General features: G+C 39.6%; 1 protein-coding gene and 1 pseudogene across 3 annotated transcripts in view; one reads left to right on the top strand and one right to left on the bottom strand.

Moving 5' to 3' along the window:
• The window catches only part of LOC143895110 (tyrosine-protein kinase Dnt), a 77,941-nt gene extending 50,945 nt beyond the window's left edge, over window positions 1–26,996 (bottom strand). The window contains exons 1-2 of one of the 3 annotated variants that reach the window (XM_077401947.1): window positions 26,936–26,996; window positions 26,198–26,282 (exon numbers count right to left, since the gene is read on the bottom strand). Coding sequence is in view for 1 of the 3 variants with exons in the window: in XM_077401946.1 (XP_077258072.1) it covers window positions 19,038–19,164 (127 nt within the window). In the remaining 2 variants the exon portion in view is untranslated. Of the gene's footprint in view, window positions 1–19,037; window positions 19,627–26,197; window positions 26,296–26,935 lie in introns of those variants that run through there. The other 2 variants (XM_077401948.1, XM_077401946.1) reach the window with 2 other exon arrangements.
• On the top strand, window positions 5,513–6,508 carry LOC143895023 (uncharacterized; annotated as a pseudogene).
• Window positions 26,997–27,829: the final 833 nt, after the last annotated feature.

The following is a 27,829-nucleotide window of genomic DNA, read 5'->3' as shown; positions in this document are numbered from 1 at the left end:
TATGTCTTATTTTGATTCTAAACGAGAAGTGAAGCGCAACCATTCTTCGCATTTTCCGAATTCTTATGACGTTAAATATCTGTCTTTAGTAAAGCTTCTCGCGAAATAAATCCCTTTTCGTTCTGTTTAAAATTACTTGAAAAAAAAACGAGATATTACTTATTGCTTTCGCACACTTAATTCCGCTGGAGATATATTCATAGAGCTGTCACGTGTCGCATTTCCTCCACGGCAATCTTTCTACAGTCTTTTTACATATCTACGGGAAGTACCCGCGTATAAAAGTTTCCTATATCTTTCGAGGCATGGAAATTTTGTAAGGCGCGGAGACTTGTGAACGATGCCAGCGTGCAAACGTGCAAGCGCGCGTGCAAATATCATTTATTTTATCTTTTATTACATAGTTTGTCCTTTCATAGGATAAAATCGCGGTCGAATCCATCAAATCACGTGACGTATCTCCCACATGCAACCGCGCGAGATCACGGCCGGGTCACAGGGCGATCTATCAATTTGCCGTCGAGATCACGGAAGGAAGAATTTAGGAAGAAGGGCGGGCCGGTTCTCCTGTCTTGTCCCGTGGGAGATGGCTCTCCACTCTGGATGAGAGTACGGGAACGAGGAAGATAGTTTATGGATGCTTCTTCAGAAGTGAAGAAGCTTCATCTACGGGTATAGGGCTTCCCGCATCGATGGTGCTAAGTAGAATACCGTGTTTGGCATATGAACGACTATATCTTGGGTCATTAAAGCAGAGTGCGATTTCATTTGCTGTGTTATCCTCAGCTGTCTCTAAGCAGAAATCTCTAAGGACCTACAGCTATCTCGTCGAAAATTTCAGTTGTCAAGTAATTGATCGCGGTTATTGGCTGAACATTCCCCTTAATTTTTTTCCTAATTAAATGCAATGTTTTAGAAATATGCCGAAAGACATTATTTGAAGTTAAATATACATGTGTGTCACTTCGAGGCGGAAAGTCTCATCTAGAGGCATATATACCATACCCGGAAAATTAAATTAGCATAGGGATTGACGTTGTGTATCGCAGACTGATGCGACGCCAAATTGAATTTGAAATGAACGCGCGCGAGTAACTGCGTTTCGTACAATCCTGCTCTGTCAATAACGTAAACGGTTTGCAAAGTTTGAATTTTGGAGATCACACCCAAATATTACGTACGAGATATTCCACAATTCGGCGAATTTTTAAATTTTAATGGCAGATTCTTTGACGAATTTGAAATCGAGTTTTACTTAGCGAAAATGCCAAGGAAGGATTATTTGTCGCAACTTTCAACTTTCAATATATATTTTTATTTGAGCTAAGTTTCAAATTAAGAGTCTATTAAAATAAAATTTACTTGAAATTGAGGAATATGATTTCGTTGTCAATAATATATAACGTGCGATATCTTCTAAATATAAGATAAAAGAAGATTTATATTAATAGAAAAACATATTTAACATTGAACAATCTTTACAATTATTTGAAATAAAGTAAACTAATCCAACTAATCTATTATCTTTTGTCATCACGTGGAACTAACGATCTAATTTATTAGCATGGTTCCATGTTTTGGCATATGCTTCTGGGATCGTTCGCCTCTAAGTCGCGACAATCCATTAACATTGCACACCGCGCAATTTGTATTCGCCTAACTGCCGGGCTAAGCGCACGAGGCGCACGGGGCTGTTCTTATTTAAGTGGATATTCCAAGCGCGCGCAGGAGGGAAGACACGCGAGGGTTCGATCAGGGTCAGGAGCCAAGGTAAACACATTAAGGATACAACATCCTGCAGGAAACACATACTCCCGCCGATAGGGGGAAACTCCGCGTGCGTCGCATGGCTGACTACGACGGAAATTCGAACGTCTCGCGGATCGCCGGAGATGGAAAAAGTCGCGTAGGTGGAGGGGTGTGGAGGTCGGTATATCCCCTGAAAACTAATCTCCTGCGCTCGGATCTTGTTTCCGCCGATCGCCGTTTCCACCCGTTTACCTCCTTCGTCAGTAACGAGCGCGTTCCTTTTCATCCAACGATATCCCGTGTCCATGGGTATTCGTGTCTCGGATACTCGACTCACCCTTGCGTTTAACTTCGCCAGTTTCGCGGATTTGTGTCTTTTTTTTGTGATTTTATTATTTCGCGACACTTCGCCGAAAGATTGAGATACTCTATTTGCAGTAACTTGACGATGACACGAACGATGATGTCTTTTGGTTTACGTAATACATTTCAATTATATATAACTAATATATATATATATATAATTAATGAAATATTTAAATAAATATATTTACTTTGAAAAAGTTGCGTATTTTCTTTATCGTATCTGTTAAATGTAGCCGTATGTTGTATGAGAATCAGCACCCTGGATTTTCATGCGCGATGGACTGCAAATATTGGAACTCTAATGATTGAAAGAGTCGCGAGGAACAATCGATATACACTGGTGCATCGAACCGAGCGCAGTGCGGCACCTCGGTACGACTTGAACAGTTTCCACGATTCATTTTATCTGAGTCATTTATCGCGAGATCCGCGCCTGTGCGAGCGTGTGCGTTGGGCGCCGGATGGAATTCCGTAGGAGTCATTTATTGTTCCCGGGGCGGCGGCGACGGCGCGTAGAGTGCGCGGCGTCACGTCGACTAGTCGAATTTGCAATAAAGAAGATAGATGCGATGGAAGGAATATCGCCAGAAGCTAATCTTTTACTCTTCCACTTCGCTCGGTCTTCCTCCCTCATTCGTTATTCATTAGAGTCCACCTTGTTTCACCGGCAAAGCGATATGGTACGAGTTGCAGTTCTCTGCGAGAGAGAGAGAGAGAGACTCGACGACGTACGAGGGGATGGAAACATACGTAACGTGAATTTACTTTTGTTACCTCTTTTGCGGTAAAAGTGCCTCTTTGTTGAAATTTATTATTATACCTGTTTATGTCAAAAGTAATTTATAATGGTTTACCAGATTTTTATTATTAATTCCGTTTATGTGGCTTACACTTCCCACATTTTTTCTACATACTGCTTATTCCTTCTTTTTCTTATAATAGCAGAACGAACTTATTTCATTTCAAGCGCGAAAGAGCACCAACCATTATTTTATTTCAAGTTTAAAGTGACCAATTTTTTAAATACTTATTTGTACACTTTGTGTCGAACTTCGAGTGAAAGAGAAAAGCGAGAAAAGCGTAACAAAAAGCAAGAATCAGGGGTTAGAGCAAGCTGACGTCATTTTTCGCAAATTATTTCGACAAAAGTCCAAACCAACCGCGCGCGCTTTCTCTGGCTCGTGAGTTTTCTCTGAAAATTATCTACATTCGTTCAACGGCAGTCCCATCTTTTAAAAACCTTTCCCCATTCTATTGCCGTCTTTCTCTTCGCTCGCTTCGTTTCTAGTTTTCGACGTCTTGTCCGAGGTTTCGTCGAATAGTTGGCGTAAAAAAGCTGAGGGCGAATGCCGCGGAAAATCAACGACGGAGTAGAGGGAAAGGGGAGAAAACCGAGAGAAAAACGGAAAAACAAGGAGTTAACGGGAGAAAGACAAAGCGGAAGGGGCAAAAAGAAGCGAACGAGTCTTTCGGGACGGTTGTTCCTCGAAGTTGGCCACGAAAGAGCGTCGCGTCCTCGTCTAGTTGAGCGGGATGTTTGTCTTTAATTAAAATCAGTCGCAACTTGCCTGTTCCGCGAAAATTCGCCGTTGCTTTTCCCCTATCGCACGCTCGGTTTGCCTCCCTCCCCGCGTCGCGTCGTTCGCCTGTCGCTTTGTTCGGGCAGAATTCTTAATATTCAATTATATCCCCGTGCTTTTAATTAGTTGTGCACGGACCCTCGGGCGCGATTGTCGGCGAGTGGTAATCGTTCGAGCCAATAAATTTGTTGTTTCGGGTAGATTGAAACATTTATTAAATATTGATCCGGCGTCACGAGAGAACGAAGTGAATATTACACGACCTGCCCCTCTCCCTCGCCCGTTACTCAATTACTGAATTTCGTTAATTTCGGTACGGCGGCATTAGCGATAGCCAACGAATTGCCGCGCGGTTAATGTCAACGGCTCGTAGGACACGTAAGCAATATTTGGATTTCGCTCCAAGTCGGGATGTCCGCACGTCAGTAAGCCTTTCCTACGCAATTGACGATCTAATGCAAATTTAAGTTTCACTCGTTGCAAATTCCTTGTGCAACGAGCTCCACTTTACCCTTTTTTCAACTGTCTTATCTTATTTAATTTACTGTTTATGCACAGTCACGTTTACGTAACGTTTACGTTAGCTAGCTACTTGTTCCCATGCTAAATTTACGTTGCATTAACATTAACTGTCTGAAATAAAGAGAATAGAATTTGTCGATCAATCACAAGACAAGAAACAAAAGTAAGAATCGATTGAAAATCTGTGTTGATCATTATTTATCATGATTACTATTGTTTAGCCTGTCCATTTAATTACGAAAAGTTTTTAACTTTCGATACGTATATTAAAGTATTATACACGTCGATATCGATAAAAGAATAAACGCGCAGATTACTATTGCCAAAAAAAAAACAGAAAAGCTTAGAAAAAAACTTAAAAAAAATTATCTAAAAGTTGCTTCCTTTTTTATAACAAACTCGATGAAATTCCCCTCGCATGTCGTTCTTTTAACAATTTAACCTGGGTCTGTCAAATAAAACCTTCCTGTTTCCTCGGCGACGGTAAATAGTTGAAGCTATAAACAAACGGAAGGTGGCTGCTACCGTGAAAAACTGTACTCGCCAGAGAGGCGACGATGGTAACCGAGGGATGAATGCGAAAAAGGGGGCCGCCACCGCGATGTGCAAGCTTTCATTACATCGAGCATTGCAGCACTGTACAGAAAAAAGGCCATTTTATTCAGGCCTCTTTGTTGCGGAACTATTTTAGCGCTAAACCAAGTTGGACGCTATTCACAAATTATTCGCTACGCGGATTTCTCCTGGAAAAAAAGCGCATTCAATATAAACTGCACGATTGCAGTGGCGTTCGTGCATCGATTGTCATTGTTTGACAGTACGTGATGTATCCCTAGTGAAAGCCTAAAGCAGAATCGATACATTGTTGAATGCAATCTATATTTGATCCAGATAACAGATTTTGCCGATCGAACAATAAAATATACGTGATATTGATTTTAAAACAAAATTAAGACTGACTGGTTAATTAAACTCTCAATATTACTCCAAGAAAATTGATATGTAACAATATCCTTTATTTTAACTCCAGCTGATAATCATGGAAAAAATACCGATTTTTTTTCTACGATAGGATATTTGAAAAAAAAAGATATCTTCGGAAAAATAGCAAACGCAATCGTCTTTTGCTTTATTAACCGTCGAAAACTGTCGTTCGATTTAACGTACTCCAATCTGATAAAGTGGAACAGAGATGCCGCGACACTTTGCGGCTAAATCGATATCTGAAACCCGTGACGATTCATTAGAACGATCACTGTAACGAGGTGGGCAATGACTCAAGAAGCAAAGAAATAATGGCACATTTGTTCAAGTAAAGCGAATGCGCGAAGCGTAATTAGCGACAATTATCGCGAGGAGTAACGTCGATGAGATACAAACGCGCCGACAGTTCGTTAATGAACGTAATACCAGCGATACATCAATTTAATCGAACATACGTTGTGTTCCATTAAATTTTACAAACACGTAGTACATTTGATGCTAGCATAAACTCGATTTAATTGAGCTAAATTAGGATAGAACAATGCACCGCGGAAATTGTGAAATCTATGTCACTTTAAGGGGAGATATACACCTAGCATGGTCAAAAAATCGATTTTTCTTTTTTTGCATTTTCTTGAAGCTTGAGGTCTCAAAAATATCTGGTTAAAATTGCAAGTCAATATCTCGATAAATAACGAAGTTACAGCCGAGAGAGTGAACCGTCTCCGAGAGCGCAACAAGCGAAAGCTAAAGGAGAACTGAAGAATTTCCGTCACGATTATTCAGCATTGCCAAAAACGGTGTTAGATTCCATCAAACCAATTTACGAAAACCTCAGCAATGACAAATTGTTGGAACGCTGTGTTGGCGGATACACACAAACAGCAATGAGAGCTTCAACCAACTGATTTGGAAGATAGCTCCAAAAACGATGCACAGCGGGGCCAAAATTGTTAACATTGCTGCATTTCTTGCAACATGCACGTTCAACAATGGTGTCACGTCATTGTTAGAAGTCATGAACGTGTTAGGAATATCGGTCGGATCGGGCGCGCACTTGTACGCTGCGCAAGAAGACGAAACTCGCATAGCGAAAGCCGAGCTGCAAGCGCAAGAACAGACGAAAGAAGGACGAATACGGCGCCGACAACAAAATTTAGCCAATATGAACATTCCGTTGACTGCAGAAGACCTACACTATGGAGCTGGTATCGATGATTCCATGTAAGTTGACAAATTTCATGATTTATTCATTCCCAAATTTTCAAACGCGTTTTTCTCAAAACCACGTTTTTCAAATCGGTACCCAAAATTTTTCGAAAACCAATGAACCGATCGCCTTGAATTTTTTGTGGTTATTCTATACATCATTATCTAGTACTTGTCATAGGATTTTTTTTTTCGTTGCTTAATTTTTGTTTTATAGGCAAAATAATNACTCATTTTTTGTCGAAAAATCGCTATGTTATGTTCAAACGTCCGCCATTTTGTCATAAATCGATATTTTCAAAATCGGCTATGACAAGTACTAGATTATAGTATCTAATTTAATAATCTTTTTGGTTTTTTTGTTTCAGATGATTTTTGAAGAAACGCCAGTGGGTACCGTTTACCCGGATTTTTTTACGGCGCTCCAAAGGTTATACCACAACCTCGTCAATTTTTGATTTTTTTTTAATAAAAAAAATTGGACATATTCTTGAATGTGTATACTTTTAGATAGAAAAACTCCCAATCCGAAATTTCAAATAGTTTTCCTTAAAAAAATTCGCAAAAATGACCTTTTTTTCGGCCTCCTAGGTGTATATCTCCCCTTAATTAGTTCTCAAAAGCGGCACTTTTAGATCAATTTAAAAATTAAATCAATATTAATATCAATTATTTTATATAAATTTTTATATCAATATCTTCTTTTTTTCAAATAACAAAAAAACGAGTTTATTTGTTACACTCAAGTTAATTCAAAAATAATGAATTAACTTTCCGTAATCAATTTACCTATCACTTAGCGACAACTAACTGCGATATCTTCAAGGATGTATATCCCTCACTTCGTATCTCATCAGTCACTACAACTATCTGATAACACGCCGATTAATTAACGCATTCCTCTAAAGTAGCGAGCAAATTAATAAACTAGATTGCTAATGCTATCCTGGCGTTATTGCGAAAGCAGTCAATCTCTCTAACTCGCCTACCATCAGGCGTTTTATCAGCGATCGTTAATCGCCCTCGAGTGACGGTACTTCCTCTCCATGCTTTCCTTTCACGCCCTTTCCCAACCGCTGTCTCCTTTCTCCCACCCCACCCCCCCCATCCCCCGGTCTGCCTCGGATGACGCTCCTCGGAATGCACATTCATTGCAGGATTTAACAGGACTGAAACTTGATTACTTTCCCATGCGACATTCTACTTTACAATCGGCCGGCCATCTCCGCGAGTTTGCATAATTTGCTGCAGGAAGACATGCATGGAACATACAGAATGCTCTAATTGTATAAGTTCACCGAACCTGCTTTCGTCGACAGATTGCCTTAAAAATTGCAATCGGGTTTGCTTAAAAATACAGAAATAATATAATATTGAAAACAGCGAGTTTTCGTTACAGTTAAATATATACAAGTGCACGATTCCTAAGAAGTTTCCTGATTTCGCGAGGCAACGCAGTTTTGCGATTGAAATAAATTAATGAACGTTTTTATATGAATATTTACTGATAGAAGTTGAAGAAAGATATTCCAATTTTTTATTAAAGAAAGCTCAATCTCAAATCGATCAAAGAATATTCTAAATAAGAAGAGCGAACCCCTGAAACTGAACAATTAGCTGGCAAAAAATGGCTCTCGGTTCGCGAAGGCAGGCTATGAGAGGGCAGAATTTTCGATTCTCTCTCACGATCTATTCTTTACTTTCCTTTCTTGTGAAAAATAAAGGACGCAGCCTGAAGAGAGGAAAAAAACGAGACAGCGGTGCATACGCATAAAGTGCTTCCGCAGAAGTGGTTTTGTTCGTAGGAATTGGTCGATCGCTACCGCAGCTTCTCAATTAACCATCGCTGATTAAGAACTTCGCTCCGCGGCTGTTCGTGCACGAGCGATAATTAGGCGCGCTCAGCTGTCCGGAATTTTTAATTGGGGGAACATCCAACGGAAAAATTTTTGCTCTTCTCCGACGAGACTGGCCCAAGCAAGCTATAGAAAAAGAAAAGCGGGAGTTCCGACGCTGCCAGAGAATGCTAATTAAATCGTCAAATGGAACGGTCTCGCAATCGTATGAAAAAGTTTGCGTCGTCTCGTTGGCGATATTAATTTCGCGAATGAATTTTATTGTTTGAAATACAGATCGAGAACCCTATCGGAATCGCAATCGTCGAGAGAATTAGCTCAAAATCCCTATCGCGGACAGTTTGTCTAATATAGAGGTAAAAATTAAATATATTATGAAATAATATTAAAGAAATACTATATATATTAAAATGTTTTTAATTATAAGTTCAAAAATATTATAATTATTCTTTTTTTATAATTTTTAATTTTTTTAAGATGTTGCCAATCATTGTAGAGTGGTCAACAACTGTACTCTTTACCCCTATTATGTAACAGAAACAGAAGAATTCCGGATAAACAGTTCGTCAAACAAACAAAACAGTTATGTAAATTTAAATTATGTAAAGTTACGAGATTTATCTTATTTGTGTTTTTCAATAATCAGCATTGATTATAAAGCGTTTATGAAACGTATTGTTGAGGACGGCGGCAATACCTGAGTTAGATAATCCGATTTTTATAACTTGTTTCGTCATCTTTAATTATATATATGTAAAACAAATTCACTGCCTACTACGTCAAAGCGAATCTGTGCCGCAATTATAATACATATCTATCACGAACAGCGTGTAACACCGTGTGCCAAGTTGTCGATTGTTCGCGTTATGAAGTTTCAATCCAGGCACCGCCATGTCAAATCGAAAATCGATTTCGTTAATATCCCCAACGCATTGACCTGACTCTTCAAACTAACGTTCTCACTTTGTTAATAACGGTAAATACCTCCTCAAACTGCAGAATTAACCAGGTAGTTTCAAACGAAGTTATTACATATTATACGCGAGAGAGTCTCTCATTGCCATGTATTTATTCCTTCAGAAATATACGAATATATTCCTAAACTCGCATGCACTTTATGTATGTTATGCCCGATACTTCTTTCTATATAAACTCTTTAAATTTTTATAAATCTCTAAATATATTGTCATGATGTTAAAAGTATAATGCTGCATAAAATTAAATTAGATATAGCAACTATTTAGAATTCTTTTTTAGAATCTTTTAAGGATTTATCGCATACTTTTTAAATAGAATTAAGAAAATACGAACATTTTTTATATATTATATCTAAATAGGAACAGATCTAAAAAGAAACTGACGTTGTGTTATATTATTCTGTACTACAGTTTTAATGATACAAGTTCTGTTACAAGTTTTAATCTTGCTCAAGCTCATTTCTTTTCCCCCCCCTCCCTCTCTCTCTCTTTTATACACGACAATTTCAAGAATGTAATTTTCATAGAAAACGTTCCTTTTACAGTGTTGTCGACCTTTTCACTTATCGTACTACTTGCACGCAACCACTGTTCCTCGCTATTTCCGTAAATCCGAATAACTACTTTTTAAAATTCAATTTCTGGCTATATACGTGCCTACAGATACATTATTTATCGAAGCTATTCAATATTGAATTGTATCTCATTAACCTAACCAAAATTTGAATCACGAAACTGCACGTCGAGTTTAAATATAAAGCAATAAAGCTAATGAGTATGCTCAATCTTCCAATTGAAATAAATATAGACTTTTTAACATACCTAAACCTAAACTTTTTTCAGTATATATATTTAATATTTTTTTATTTATGTGGTAAAAAATGAAACTATTAAGAAAATGTAGAAATAGTACAAGGGGCCGGGATAAACATTAACGTTCACGTAAGCATTTATAACTGTTTACGAAGAGTCTTATATTAATTTACATAAATGTAAATCTGTCAAAAAATACAAGATTTATAAATTTATTTGTATATGAGGAACGATGTTGTATGTTTTACATTTTATCGCTATCGATTTAATGCCACATTTTCCATTCTTGATATCTCATGATGTCTGGCGACTAATTGTCAATTAGGATAATTGATGACGATGGAATGTGCAACGCTCATTAGGATGTGGACCCGCAGCAACATTGTGGGGTCCCAATCACACGCTGAATATTCATTCGGTGTACAATCGATATTAATTCTTCTAGTACCGGTGGTTTTTATCAACATGCGCATTTACGATTTGCCAGACTAAACGTGAATAACGTGTACATAAATGCGCAATAAATTACTGAAATGGATAAACCTCGGGATAAACGATCTTCTCGCATAATATAAAATTCGAACCGAGATCCGAGTTTACTAAAGAGCCGATCGAGTTTTCAGTATATAGCTTGCATCGTATTTGTTATTCATTTTATTTAATTCTTTAATTTTTTAATGTCTCTACCCTCTATATACACGTGGGAATCTTGTAATACGTATACACGGGGTAAAGAGAATACACAACGAAGGAATTTACATTTGCATGTTTAATATCCGTTTAAATCATACCCCAATAAAATATCGAAAAGCCGACGCGGCATCACCGATACCGCGTGATTTACAATGTGGAGGCGAACGATACGATGTTATCTACGCGGAGAGACCGAGGGATACGCGAAAAGAATAAAACGGCAGGCGGGATCCGGACAACGGGGAGGAAACGGGGGTGTAAAAAATGTTCGGGAATCACGAGCAATTTCCATTGGTCGCGGCGGAACGGACTATCGCACCTACAGGAAGATTTCATACAGTGATAGGTTTCGACAGGTACTGCAGGTATGCGCGATATATGCAACCGCCAGAAAGCAGAGCTGGCAGAGACGACCGTCCCGGCGATTTTCTGCGCATTTTCATTTGCGCTGCCATCAAAAAGCTCTCTCACTGTGCATTTTTCCCTCTCGTTCTTCCTTCTCGCCGCTCCCGCTTTGGTTTCTCTTCCTCTCTTCGCGCTCTCTCGAACGTGACAAATGCGTATATACAGCGAATCCCGACGATTTGCATTAGAATAATTTCGCGAAATCATTGCGAACGCGAATCGTCGATATTCGGAATCGAACGGTGAACCCGAGAAAAAGCCTCGACTTGGAAAACGCGTATATACCCGCAACACGACGTGTATATTCTGGCGCTTTGCTTCGCAAATTTGTTCCTGTCGAAATGCTCGTGTACCACGTCATCCGATTAAACGAAGGAATTAAATGACGCCAAATTTATGGTATGGGCGGCGCACGACAACGATATACAACGTCACGCTTTTTGTTACATTATCGATCCCATCAATCGACGTGTACACGTCCGATTTGTACGTATAACGATGTCAACGCTTAACGTCATACAGCGATATGTGCATGTGTGTACATATAGAGCGTAAAAGCGTGTTCTTTATTTTTCGAATTGCATCCTTGTTTTAGGTGCATCCATCGTGCCGCGCGCGCGCACACCAGGCATCGCGATGGAAATATTTATAAAAATACTCTAACGCGCTTTGAAAAAGTAAATACGATATATACGTCGTGCACGCGCGGGCGCGCGTACGATATAAGAATATTGAAAAGAGAGTATTCTGCGTTATATAAGTAAATTATAATACACAATGAAGAAGAAAATAGAAACATTTGTATATACATTTCGACACACGAATTTAGAGAGCGCCGATAAAAATAGGATCAAAGTATTCGAAAATATTCAAAAACGATGGACTATAATTAAATATTACGACACATCAAGAGCGCGATGTACTTTTTTTTTTTTTTTTTATCAGATGCGTTTTCACCGGCTTGAAATAACATTTCATCGCTCGCGTTACGTGTGTGAGGCTCGAATACACATAACGAGTTTAATGTTTGCCAATTAATACGAACGGATTTGACCCTAGCTGCATATACAAATGTTTAACCACGTATGCACGGATATCGACGTATATAGGCGAAGCGGTACTAATGTGCAAGTGCCAGGGCGAATACACGTAGCCAACACCTCTATATCCTATACTATTTGCGCTGTGTCCCTACGAATATCCTATGAGACCACTTCGTACGTGATGCGTGCACGATGCATTTGACACGTACCATACGTCACGTACGGAACGATGAGTTCTCGAATCAATATAGAAATCTTTCAAGCATCCGACGAAAAAATAAAGATTAATATAGTTGCGGCGCAAATGCATAAAATGGATCTAACGCCGCATGGATAGAAAACAGAAAATATGGCGAAAAGCAATCATTTACATAAATATTTGAAAAAAAAATGTAAAAATACAACCAACTATTATAAAATGTTCATTTTTAAAATAGATTTACTTTGTGCGAACATTTTAATAAGAATTATGTTTTTGTCGCAACATGCCGTTCTCCCAACGTTTAAACATCTCGAAAATTATATGATTCTATTTTTAAAGCAAGATTATGATTAATCGATCTATTTGCACAGAATTAAAATATGTTTTAATGGCCTATTGCTCTCGTTCTTATATAGATATTCTATTAACTTATCCCAGAACATCAATATGTAAAGTATATACACATATGCATAAGTGTATGTAATGTATAAACCGTAAAATGCAATATGCTTTAGCTATATAGGTACATCAATGGCGCGTCGGAAGATAAATTTTCGTCGGCGCATCTTCGCGCGTTTGCGTAAATCACACGTGTCTGCCGGTGCACGGGCGAGACGCGTGTATATAAATATGTACGAAATCGTGGATATGGAGAAGCCTGCATATCGCGAACGTCGACGTTTGTACGGTCATATCAATTCCTGTGCAAGCCGGCCGGCATCGGCAGGCCGACGCGGCGCGGCGGTTGGCGCGCTCGTGAATCGGATTGCAAATCAGCTGCATACTTGCTAGCCGACAAATTAACTGTGATGTATATGTGGCGTCTACACCCGACGTCAAATGGATCGTGCGTAAAAGGCTCGCTAATGTCCGTTTCTCGAAGAACAATTGTATTTCGTAAAAATCTCCCAATTCGTCGCAAGTTCCGTTAAGTTCTTAGTAAATTGAGAAAAGAAAAAAAAATCTCGCACTCCCCGTGGAGACGCCACATCCATCCTCACCGTCGACGTGCTTATCAGCTCAAACCCTTTCCCAATTTGTCGCACTTGCGAAAGACGGAAACGCGACGGCGTAAATGCCGTCAATTACAGGAAAGACGTATTAATTAATCTATTATCGCTGGATCAAGGGCTTTGCAGTAACGCGGCGGCTAAAGAGACACACAGTCTGCTCCTACAGCGTACACGCACACGGCAATCGTGCGGGCTGCACGTTCAATCGCGGATCGCGCGAGTATGCGTGAATACGAGCGCACGCGGGAGCGTTCGCTCGCGCGGCTATAAACCATGGGCGGTTTACGTTATCGTATGGTCGGATCTACCCGTCGGCAAACTACTGTGCAATTTAGGCTAACGCTGTTCCTCCACCTTGCCACCAGCCAGCGCCCGCGCTCGAAATTGATACGGTCGGGCATTGTGTTCGCGTATGCTCGACACACATTACGTATAAATATTTTAAAAATCGAAATTTTTGAGGAAGAGAAAGATTTTCTTCAATATCTCATAGTGTAACACTGTAATGACAGGTAATACGGAAACACATTATTCGAACCGAAACAAAGTTTAAATAATTGTTTCGGAAGATCTCTCTTTTATTTTTTTTTTTAACATAAAGAAACGGAATGTGTCGTTATTAATATTTTTCGTCTCTCCCAACAACATTGTAATATAATCTTCTAAACTAAGTAAACTATTATAGAGTGTAATATTTCATATTAAATAAATAAGTCTGAAAAGAGAAGATCATGTGACGCGACACCGGACAACGTGCATCTAATAGGAGAAATTAGTAGCGGATTGCTCGTGACCGGTAACTAGATAAACCTGGATGAGGGAAACCAGAAGCGAAAGAAATTGTTCTAGAGTGGAAGCAATTTGTTCAACGGATGGGAAAATTGGACGCCCTATAATTCCTTCAAGTTTGAAAAAAAAACGCCGAAATCGCATAAAGAAATTAGATCGATTATGTGCGGAATATGTCGCGCGTTATTACTCGTGGATGATTTTTATATCTTTGCATCAGAAATGCGGCCGATATAGATTTTTTAAATAATACATCTTTAAAATAAGTATAGAAAATCAATTCCAAGTTTATTAAAAATTAAATGTATAAAACCACACTAATGTGTACACACAATTGATAAAATATAATTAATGAATAATACATATTAAATTGGAGCAACGCAAAAGTGATGAACGTTAAACGTTAAAAAAAATGTTCATGGATATGCAAGGTACTTCATGAATCTGCGCGATAATCTTTCCGTGTAATACTTTTTTTTTTAATGGGTGTTCTTGCGGAATAATCGATTTTCTCGTGTCGTTTCCAGCAACGCGGCTGGAGCCTGGGGAATCGACAAGGGTCGTTTCACGAGCTAGTCCGATAGTCGACGGCAATGAACATGTTGTCGGTTGTTTGTCGGAGCGTTTCGTGGTCCAGACAGGACAAACATACGGAGACGATTGCAACGAGAGTGCATAGTGTGTGTGTGCGTGTGTGTTCGAGGGTAAATTAAAAATCAATTCTAGGAGAGGGAAACAATTCCGGAGTCCCTGATGATGCTTATTGCGCGCAGCATGTGATTCCCCAAAATCTGTATACCTATATACGCAAGATAGAGACAATGTGCGAACATCCACATCACCACGGTCCAATTAATATTTCTGAATTAAAAACAACTTGCCTATATATTTACGTAAATTCAGAGCAGCTCTCGCTATTAATTATATTCTGTATTGTCTTTCGATTTTTAAACTCGCCATTCACTTAATTTTTCTTGTCGTACAAACAGACGTAAATTAGACTTATGCCCTCAGACATTGCCTTCGGATAACTTCGTCGAGGAGGAAAACTCGATACTCTAACACCGTTGAAGCCGTGAGAGACCAGTTGACTAGCGCGAAGCAATTTCGGTAGTAAATCCAGGTTGCCGAGAAACAACTCCATTCGAGGAATAAGGATATTACTTCAAAGCGCGAGCTCATCCCGCGCCTTTCATCACACGGTGAGAAATCCCCTGCCCAATCAGAGCAAACCCCCGTGTAAACGTTCTGAACTCGACGGCGGAAGTAAATGCTGAATCCGCACGGAGGTGTCAGGTAATAGTCGACTCGTATCTTCGTCCTCGCAGAGCGTGGAAACGGGAGGGCGTGTACGCGGAAGGTGGCGGTGAGTATTTTCTCTCCTTCGCTCTACTCCCCCCGCGTCCCTCCATCTCTACGTAACACACCACCTTCAACCGCCTTTCTCGCGCACACACTCTGCCTTTTCTCTCCATCTCTGTCAGCCTTTCTCTCTTCATCCTTATTCCCCGCTCCTTTTTTTTCTATCTCTTTCTCTTTTTTTTTTTTGGTTACTCGCAGAGAAGAGATGCCTTTCCAACGGAACGAAGTTTTCCGGGGAAGTAAAGTCATTTCGCTCGTGCAATCTAAGTTAAGTGACTTTCGAGAGCCCCGGCGACGAAACTTGCCCCACCGCTTACCTCCTCTCAGGAGCAACCCTTTCACTTTCCCATCGTCCCCCCCCCCGCTCCTCCATCCCCCAACGACAGAATCCGAAATGTGACGAAGATTACCCTGTATCTAGAGATCCGTGGGCCGCTCGGGGCCACTTGAAAAATAGACTCGTTTAAGGTACAGAGCCACCGTTCTTTTTGTTAAATTTGCTCGATGTTGTATAAACTATAAGATGAAACAGTTAACTTTAACCAACCGTCAACAAAATGTTTCGCTTCTATAACCGATTTGCATGAATTAGTAAAAGTTGCGTAGAATAAAAAAGATTGCATTAATTTTAAATAAAGTTAATAAACAAATATGTATGTATAATAATTAAAGAGTAATCCTCCCCCCGTAGTTTTTTAAAGATAAGAAAGAGAGAGAGAAATGCGATGCTGTCGTACAAATTTTTCTGATAGAAAAGTTTATCTTCATTTATCTCAAATATATCCTCATACTACTCGCATAATTCTGGCGAAATTCAATTATATATTTCCAAAGTTACCAAAAGCCGAACTAATCTAATATAATCTATAATATCGGTATATATTGCGAAACTTGAATTTATCGTAAATATTTCATATCTACTTGCCGCGCATTTCGATATTATTCCACTTTCTCTACTCCCATTTCCAGCGAATAAATGCGCAATTATTCATCGCCAAATGCGGACTGTGCCGGATAAACCAACAAATTAAAAAAAAAAAATACGTTAAACTTCGCCGACCCGCGGCGCGCTTTCAGTTCGCGAACGAATTTACTTCTGCGTGCATCTCTTTTCCCCATTTTTTTTCGCACACTCGCCGACGTGCCATATTTCGCGATTAACGCGAAATGTACGAAAGTGCCGTAGCGCAATCTATACCGCTGCAGCACGGCATGGCACACGCACCCAGCGGAACGTGTCAGATCGCTCTGCCATTCGGAGTGTCGCGACCGCCGGGATTGCCTCGATTTTCGAAGAGTCACGAGCCGCCGGTCGCTCGTAAATACGGCGATCCCACTTTTTTTTTCCTCCCCTGGCCGCCCACCAACGTTCGCCCGGCCGACCGTGGTCCTCATCGAGCCCTCCGACCCAATCGACCGACGTCGCGCGGAGAACGTCTGGTCCACGGTGGTGCGGCGCAATCACGCGCGCGATACATGAATCACGAAGCCGGAAAGTGATATCGAATGGAACAGTGGAACGGAGACTTTCTAGGTGCACATATGTGCGCGCGCGGACGTCGACTTCGACCCGGTATATGGCCGGCGACCATAAAAACGAGTGGCTCATGCCGCAAATTGCTGAAATGACACTCCGCACACTCGCCATAAACGGTCCCGACGCTAATTCGCTCTTTCACCGGCCCGTCCCGCGATTTCGCCGCCGCCGTCGCTCGCGATGCCACAAACCGGTGTAAAACCATCCCCCGATATACCGCCACGGCGCCACGTGACCTCAAGTTTTTCCGCCCGCGTTCGTTAAAACCGTGCCGCAACGAGAATCTCGCGCGAAAGAATTTTTCCCTCGCGACGCGTTACAATCGCGTTAATTGCACCCTGGAGGGATGTAGAACGATGCGAACGCTAAAGAGGCGGAATTAGATAAGGTACAAGGGGGGTAACACAGTCACAACGGCGATTATAATCGTAAAAGCGGAAAGAGAGTATTCCGCGCGATGCTAATTAACATTATTATGCTTATGTTATGCATATATGTACCTTTGATGTTTGTTCCGAGATAATAAAAGATATTGACAGTCCTTATTTATTTTAATCAATTAAGATCCTAATTCAAACGAGAAACTATCAATTTTTGTATAACGGAAATGTTCTATATATATTTTTAGAACCTTGTTTTTTATATTTAATCGACAGAATTCGTTATGAGATACATGAAACTCGAGGATTTTTCCTCGCATAAATCAGGATTATTGCTGATAATATATATCAAAATTCCAAGCTAATTATGTATAAAAATCTATATTATTCTTAACATGTCGTACGTCTGTTAATTTTGAGAAATGCTTGATTTTTTTATACTAAAATTATAATCCTCTTAACCTTCCCGCTACGTCACTCTTCATTTATCTTCTTTTGTTTATATTATATGTTTAAAGTGATTTTTATTGTTGGTCGACTTCACACGCACAAACACCGACAGTGCGACAACATAATAAATCGTCCGGTTTCGCAGAGTCTCTCTGGGCAACCTTTTTTCGCGCGTTCGCCGGTTTTCGTTTACCTTCAGAAAATACCGCGCCCGACGTGCAATTGTAATGGGACCTGTTAACAAGTCGCGGGAGAGGAAATTTTCATGTTTACTCGCCATGCGGAAATGTACGTGAGAGTTTAGATTGAATGGAAAAAGTATAACGCCGGGCAGGACGGGACGAGGATTTTAACACTTTTGCAATTAACGGGTGGAGTTAGGATGACACGGTGTCACGAGAAAAAGATATTGCTCGCAAGAAGATATATAATAGATTGTTCTATTAATAAATCAAGTATAATTAAAGTTGCTCTGCAATCAATGTCGGATGAGTATGTCTTTGTGTTAGCAAACTTGCTTGTAATAAATTTTAAATAGATAATTTCTATTTGTAATGCACAAACTTAAGTATAGCAAAGATTATTTTTATCAAAGTTATTTTTTATTAGTTAATTGAATCGCACTGAAAAGTGCTAAAACTTCGCTTCAATGGATGTTGAATCCAAATAGGACTATATTCAAACAAAATGCATAAAATTTTTTATTACATTCAACATTTCAAATCATATATATATATATATATATATATATATTCCAATCTTGATATTAAAAAAATTAAACAGATTGCTAAACCTATGTTCATTCGAACAAAAAATTTGCATATTTGTAAAATTTCACGTTGTATCACAAACACAATAGGCACCAGTATGAATCAAATATAAACGTAAATAAATTATGCAATTTGTATGCAAGTACTTTTCTTTTTTCCATATTTACTCTTTCAGACGTATTTTTCTTAATATTACTTTTACAAATTTGATTAATTTTATGCAGATTTATAGAGTAAAATAAAATCTAATTTCTACATATTTTAATTCGTCCTGGTGACTATTTATTTAGTTCCCTCTACTTCCTTCTCACATTTGTCGACATCGAGTCTTACATACCTAAAAGCTTCATGACCTGGGAATGGCTGATGAATATATTAAAATAGCCATCGCTGCAGCCGATCAGAAACAGGAGGACGAAAATGTTGCGCCGCAGGAGACCGCAAGGACCACCACACCACCGCATTGTCTTACATGCTCCGTACGTACCACGCACCTGCCTAATCAAGTTAGTTAGTTTCAACTTCAACACCTATCGTTCGCTTCGACACCGACTGCTCGCACGTGGTTCCATCCACGGACGTGCCCTGCCATTTCTCGCGCCACGCCACCCCTCGAGATATATTTAAGAGTCTCTCGATTGCCGCGCTCGCAAAAATTCAGCGCGCTTTGTAATCGTCATAAGAGATCATTGTGGAAAAAATTTCTTCCATCCACATGTATGGTACATATAGAGAAAAGCGAGTTTCAACAATTGTCAGCGTCTTCAGTGTCTCGTTCGCGCGTGTGTTGTCATAAGTCGTTCATAATCGAGCGCGTTCTCGAACGGCGAGACGATCACATGGCACTGCGGTGCGCGATGACGGAGATTAGGGTGGCGTCCTGGCGCAAGGGAGAAGACGACGCCGTCGTCGACGACGTCGGTGCTCGACTGAGTGCCGAGCGACTGTACGTCCATCGTTTTCGACGGCGAGTCTGGTCGCGCTTGCGCCTATGCGGCCAGTCACCTATATCGCGTATACGGAACGCGTATTATGCACGTACGTGTGACGGATTGCTAGAAAAACAGTGCGTATGCATGCGTACGCATTGCGTGTCCCGGTGTAAGGTGTAAATTATGTCGCCAAAAATAGATGGCCGGATAAACATCGCGAAAATGACACGCGGGCGGCAGGGCGCGGGCTGCGAAAATAGCGAGGGAATGTGCGTCGTCCGCGGATTGCACGGGGGAAAAAACTATCCACTTGCGCGCTTTTTTTTCCAACGGTTTATCCGGTTTTGCGCTACTGCCGGAATATTGCCTCTGATTGAAAAATCGCGCAAAGGTGCACGCCCGCTATTCGACGCGATATCGAGAGGATGCTCGAACGATTATTGAACATATTCCGCGTGATCGTCGATAACGTTTGAGATCAAAAGCGATGCTGGCAGTAATCACTAGATACAGCTTTTGCAGTTATAGACGACGTTACACTGTAATTAGCAAATATTTGCGGCCACCGAGTACGTCCTCATGGTTGAAAATAGGCCAACCACAATGATATATCTCCATGGAAACGCTTCAACCAAGGACCTTGCGCACATTTATAATATGTTCACCTTTGTCATACCCTCATCGTCATTTGTGAATTTTCAAAGACATATGGCAGATCGAATAATAAATATTTTACACAAACACTGGTTATTTTAAATATGCATAATATTTTTGCAAGAATAGCAGAACAGATGCTTTATTTTATAAACGCTCGCGCACGCAACACTTGTCTATTATAAATATTTTTAAAAAAATTTTGAAAATGGATGATAGGTGTAATTATGGGATTAGCGGGGGTAAAGTTATCTGGGTCACTGAAAATATAAGGGTATTGAAAAATTAAAATTGAGAAAATTGATAAAAACAATATAAATCCTAAAATATCTTTATATGAAAAATAAATATGGAAAGGGATTTTGTAAGAATTACTATTAATACCTAAGGGGTTAGAGGATCCTGTAATATGTAGAAAATATAAATGTATAATTATTATTATTAGGATAATAAATGAAAGAATTGATGAGTGATTATTTAAATTTGTATTTAGTTATATTACCAGATATTGAGTGAAAAACATCTGTTTTGTAGCGACAAACTTATATCAAGGTATAAAAATATGAAATAGAAGGGAGAACTTTTCAGTTTCAATAACTTATTCACGAGGATTGTATATAATGCAGAAAAATAAAAATCAGCAATCCATTTTATATTAACGCTTGGTGGTGCGTATAACGTAGAAAAATCGGGAATAAAGTTTCTTCATAGAACGTATAAATATTTTCGCGACGTGTACCGCGACGTGAAACGAATCGGATTTACGGATATAATTTCGAAATAATACCGGAAACCTTTGTCGCTCGTAATTCTATCGAGCTCGTTATCGACGTGACGACAAAGTGCCGATTAACGGCCACGACTCGGCAAACAACGACGAAATTGACGTTCGGCGTCCAATAACATCAAAAACTTTTCAATCCACTTGGAGTCATGAAATTTCATCGTAATCGTATGGTACCCACCCTCCCCGACGGTTCGTGTTCGCGACTTCGTATCCCCGGGTCCTGGCTTCGTTAGCACGCAATATCGTCACTGACGAGCTTTAAGCCCGACACACGAAAGGGCGAAGGCAACGTAACGACGAAAGAAATAATTTCGAATGACCTCGCCTGTCGGTCCAGATCACCCGCGCCGATTCCTCCTCGTGCCCCGTGTGATCCCGGGTGGGGAAAGGTCGGAGATATCGGCGCGTGATCGACGACGCCGCTCGCTCGCGCGCGTTGTCCGAAAGCGTTAGAATTTAATTAAATCGGTCCCCGGCTATCCCTGTCGTGTGTCGCAGAGTCCACTTCCTTTCCACCCTCAGCTCTGGCGAGAGTCCCTCGCCGGACAGTTCGCAGCCTCGGGATTCACAATTTGATCTTCGTAGAGTTTAACTTCCAGAGAGCGGACCATTCCTCTGGTCCCCCTTCTTCCGTCCTGCCCTCCGCGATGCTCGACAAAACGGCGCTTTAATTATACCGCGGGATTAATTAACTCTCCGTCGAACTCCGGCGGCGGGACACACCCGCGGGACTCGCCGCGCCCGCGCCGCCGAGCCGATCGCAAATAATTAAAGAGCGTTTTTCGTTTCCTTCGCTCTTTCTTTCGTGGAACCGCGCCGCCCTCGCGCTTACGCGCAAACAGATGCTTCGCGGAGTGGATTGACGGAGTGATTTAATATTTATTGACGACTCGTCGATGCGACGACATTGATGCTCGATGTACGAACGAAATGTCATTAAGTTCGTGGAAAGGAGTTGCCTAGCATGCAATAATACCACAAACTGCGCAACATGATCAATAGAAGGTAATATAATTTACAAATTCTTATTTTATATATTAAAGAAATTGTATAAAAAGAGCACAAAGAGAGAAAGAGAGTCCCAAATCTCATATAATTATGTCTCTATATAACTGTATCCTATTTTTCTATTTTCTCACCATTTTTTAGCAATAAATCAGTAAAAGTTTGATTGAAACTTTTAGAGATTTATGACTTAAGAATATATTTCATCTTGCTCCATCCGTGACATTTTTCAATATAATATTTTCTCGTTTTATATAAGAATTGCATATTGTTCAATGTAATTTGACTTATCGTTGAAAAATGCATTCTACCTTATTGCAAAAGTAATTTCACCAGAGAGAAATGTGAATCGGACTACAACTTCTAAGGATGTAGTTCGAGCTTCCGTGCGCAGAATCACGCAAGCGTATAGCGTATGTATATGTGCGTATATAAATTGGACGGCACACGAACTCAATCTGCACACATATAAGGAAAGTTACACGAATATACCTAAAGCTAAGAGTGGATCTAGCCGAATCCATTAAATATTTGAGCGAACGAAAGAGGCTAGGGAAGCAAGCTCGTGGAGGAAGTCTCCCCTCGGCTCTTAAGATCCATAGTAGCCCAACTCTCTTCTCTCTGTATTAATATTTACATTTATATTTCTTCCTCGTCGTCCCTCTTATTTCAACTTAATGCCGCCGGGGATTTCCAACGTTCCAGACTGAATTATTATGATTTTCACAATTCAACACATTTCGAGCAACTATATTCCGGATTGTACGCTTCCTGATAAGCGATATACATCTTCGCGTGTCATATCGATTCGTCCAGTATTTTGTATGATTTACACTGAGAATTATAGCTTGCAACGCTTCGCGAGTAAATTTTAAAATGCATTCTTTATAAATTTCTCCACTGTTTTCATATCTACGCTTTCAATGAATCTTCCGCTTTAGAACGCATTAAAAAAAACACAGATTTATAGCTGATAAAATTAAATTTCTGTTTAAATTATCTATAACTTTAAGAAGCCAATTTTGTCATAGCTATTTATATATATATTTATCTATATTACGTTAATAATGTTTATCTTAATAATATTACCGCTATATCAGTAACTTTCAGAGAGCCAAATAAACACTCCGCCAAATTCCTGATTAAATCAAGACAAACTAAATGTGTATAACATCCGCAAATGTTTGATTGCTGTGATCGATTGACCACACATTGGCCGTCTTCTTATCTTTAACTGAAATGAATCAAAAGATCCTTCTAATGGAAGCGTTACTTTGTTATAAGTCCAAAAATAATAAATTTATTTCATTAATAGAGAATAATTATCGCGAAATTGATACTTTATATTAATTAGATTTTTTGTTACACTTTTTATTATTGTCAATCATTTATTATCGTATTATTTTATTATCGTCAGAAATATATGCAAGAAATTGTATCTTTTTATATAAACTGCTCGATTTTATCACCGAACATCGTTGCAGTCGGATATACTTTGGTTGACTTGATCATACATTTTTATAAATTATTAGGCTACACTTTTAATTTTAAGGTCTCGAACTTTTATTCAGTGAAAACAAACCGTAAAGACTTTTCGCCATTCCCGCCGTTTGTAATCGGCAGTCTTTTCTTTGCACATGTGTTATTCAATTTTTGTCTGTGCATAATTCATTATTTTTCACATGACTTATTTTACAATACGATATAAATTTCATCAAAATACAATGTTACAAATACAATATTATTATACAAAATATATAATCAAGCTGCTTATACATTTAATTTTATAAATAACAAATTCCTCAAAAATGTCGGAAATGCGTATAATACAGAATTCACGATTTTTGTACCAGACACAAAATTATTAGCTGTGTGTAATAGGTATGTTCATAAATGACAATTAATTATGCGGCAGGCAATTGTTAATTATTCGTTTACAATTATGAAGCTTATTAAGCGTTAAATAACAAGCAACCGCGACTAAAAAACTCGTTAATAAATTTATTAATTTATGTTCCTCGCAGGAAATAATACTGCGATTACCGACGTGTGTTATAGGCCTTATGAAACGATCGCGTTATTATGACGTTTAATGAATGATAATTAGCTCGACGATTTAGCTAAATCGAAGCCCCTTTGATCATGGCCACCCTTTGGCCACGTGCACGCACGTTTGTGAAGTTGGCACAACATTCTACAAATTTCAAAAAAATACTAAGACTTTTAATAGCACTTTTCAGAGTTCTACAGTTCCTACAGTTCCTGATAAAAATTTAAACGAGTTTCTTATATTAAAAAATCGAAATTGAAAAAATGTCATGCTAACTTCGCGTGATTCTAGTACGACATTTCTGCTCTAAAGTACCAAAATACATTGAATATTGTAACATTTGACAAGAGTTTCCGATAGTTCTATTCGAATTTCGCACATATGTATAATTTCAGATCGATATACTCCACGAAATAACAATTTTTTATATCCGCGCTCAGCAGCACGACACTGTCGACACTTATTGTTAGTAATGTGTCATGTTGATGATTTTCCGCAGTTCTAACGAGATTATTTTCGACAGTACTTGGTTCTAAAAGAGTTACGTCCAGCACGATACTTATTGTTAGTGAAAAACAACTCTGTTAAAAATTGTTTTAAAAATAGATAATCCCCGAAACTCTTTTTAAAACTAATTCTAAAGCATAGAACTCTAACTATCGGAAATAATCGTTAGAACTGCGGAAAATCATCAGCACGACACATTTTCACTAACAATAAGTATCGTGCTGCGCGCGGATATAAAAATTGTTAAAAAATTGTTAATTGGTGGAATATCTGAAACTCTGTATATATGTGTGAAACACTCGAATATAACTATCGAGAACTCTTGTCAAATATTATAATATTCAACGCGTTTTGCTTCTTTAGAAACAAGAGTGTCGTGTTAGATTCGCGAGAGGTTAGCACATTTTTTCAATTTCGATTTTTTAATATGAGAAATGAGGAAATCTTTCTAATTTTTATCGGTTGTAGAACTATGAAAAGTGCTATTAGACCTTTTAGTATTTTTTTTAAAATTCGTAGAATGTCGTCTACCAATCAGCGTGCCATCTTCACAGACGCATGGCACGTTGATTGGTAAACATCACAAAAAAAGAACGATTCTCATGGTGGAGAGCGACCTCAAAACACCCTGCTTTTGTCAAATCCCACAGGATCGATCCACGAAGTTAAGCAAAGAACCCGCCGCAGGAAGAAAAGAATCCCGCATCTTTCGGGGATTGCCTCCGATAATTTCGGCAAAGGATCGATGACAATTACCGTTTTTCAAATTATTGCACGATAAAAATATTGTACAATTTTCCCGTATAATAAAAACAGTGGCATCTCCGTCACTGTTATTTGTACAACGAGATCAACATATATATTCTCCCATTATTGAGCTATATTATATCTCCCGTATCTCGTCCCGTATCAAAAAATACAATAGATAAAATTATTCGTGACTTCCGAGCCAGATATTTTATTCCTTACATTTCAATGAATAAGCTACTGTCGCAAATTTTATGCTTTATATTACGTGGACTCGTTAGCATAAAACGATTGTTTTGTCAGTTTTGTGGAATCGTTGTCTAAAACGATTAATTTTATTCAATTGAGAGTTCTATAATGGAATTGTTATAGTATCCCATAATTTGACGCAATTTGATTAATGCGTGTAATAAAATAAATGTGTAGTAATAAATTTGGCAATATATTAATAAATTTTACACGCAAACTGTTTTTCTTTCTTTCAATGAGGATTTGAATAGTTAATTATATATATAAGTACGCGATTTAAAAGGAGTTTTATATACGTAGAAAATACATTTTCGTTTTGATGAAGAAAGTATTCATGTACTGGCAATTTTGATTGAATTGGCAATTTGAAGTATTTTATACGTACTTGTTAACATGAAATATATTATAAATACATATTTTGCTAAGTGCTTTGAAGAATCTTAAGACATAATTTAAAATATTTTGTATATTGCACAGCGATTTGAAATGCACTGCGCAAACGAATGATTGTTCCCATCAACATTTCAACAGAATAAACATCGAAACAGGTTATGGAGTGTGCTCACCTCGCGATTGCTCCACCGTCACCCGGTGTCCCGGTATCTCTTTGGCCTTCTCCCGCTCCCTCGCCTCTTCGCGGCACTGATGTATCTATTTGCGAAAACACGTTAGTTAATTAAGTGTAATCACTAGCACACATACTCGCGCGGCACTTCGTACGACACTCTCGATATTTAAGACTACTTGTACTTGCACCTTGCACCTTGCACGCGACGCCGGCGACGCGCACGACGCGGCGCCCGGCGGAGGCACACTTTATTATGTCGCGACAGCACGGTAGAGAAGAGCGCGCGAGACCACGGCGACCACGGCACACGGCACGTTCGACGGAACGCATCTAAGATGGCGGAAGATGGATTCGTACGCGGTCAGCTTGACGGCGGCGACGCCGCGACCTGTTGCTCCTGTAGCTTCGCGCTCACGCATTTTCCGCATTTTCGAGCAATAAATATATAGTACATGCCCGCCTTCCAACGCGACTGTTATCTCGCCATATAACGCAAGCTGAATATGTAAATTGAAATTATATGTAGATACCCGCGATACCTTGCGACGACGCGACGCACGTCTAGAAAGAGAAAAGCGTTTCGCTTTGTCGACCGTTCGCGCGACAGATTCTTCGGCCGAGCGAGTCTCGCGAAATGCGCGCGTTAACGTACCAACGCCGAATCTGTGACGCAATAATATCGCATTATTCCTTATTGCGATGAATATTGGATTAACATATGTGTTTTATTGCTTACCACTTAAACGCGTCGCGACGCCGACGCCCGGAGACCGGAGACGATCCAACCCGTGTCCACCGCGTTCCGTTAATGATTGGCGAATGGCGAGTGGCGAGTGGCCGAGTGGCGACGAAACGTTCAAAGATGGCGGACTTCGAGGACAACTTCAGTTCGGTATTCGCGCGGTACCGGGCGCGGCAAATATAACCGCGGTTAATTAATCAAAAATGTGAAATTAAAATTTCATATTTCCCATGCGATACACAGCAAACTCACAAAACGTGTAAAACTGTATTATTAATAAATAATCGATATGCCATGCCCCGCGGTTGTTTTGTTCGATTCTGCGATCCGTGTATTTATATTTCGTGTTTTCGATTTCCAAGTTTACAATTATCGGCAAATTCTCTATTAAGGCCATTGCACGTAACAAAGTTTTAGTCATACGCGTAAGGCCGTAAGAAAATAGATCAATCACGGTCGATTATTCTTCGAGCGCGAGGAGAATAATGAACTGTGATTGGTCGGTTCGGAACGCAGCCATCCGATGGTCCAATGAGATAATTTCTTTTTCGTAAAAGAATTTTTCACAATGGACCATCGGTTACGTTCCGATGACATCCGACTCCGACATACGACTGATTGTAGAACCGACCTAAACGAACATTCGGTGTATCGCAGTTTTCTGTAATCTGAATAATCGGGCCTGCATGGCGATTCGTATATATTACTCCGCGATGCGATCCGCGAGCAACGACATCAGAACGGGCCGCGGGCGCCGCGGTAACATGAACAGTGGGAATAGAGAGGGGTAGGCTTTATATACGCATACCCGGCATACCGAACTAACCGACCGCGGCGACCGCGCACTGTCCCCACTACACTACTCATGTTTACCGCGGCGCTTGTGGC

This window comes from Temnothorax americanus, unplaced genomic scaffold, assembly GCF_048541705.1.
Source record: "Temnothorax americanus isolate GAGA-0224 unplaced genomic scaffold, ASM4854170v1 Scaffold15, whole genome shotgun sequence".
Lineage (NCBI taxonomy): Eukaryota > Metazoa > Arthropoda > Insecta > Hymenoptera > Formicidae > Temnothorax > Temnothorax americanus.
Note: the sequence above shows the minus strand (reverse complement) of the source record. Positions and strands in the feature narration are given on the sequence as shown.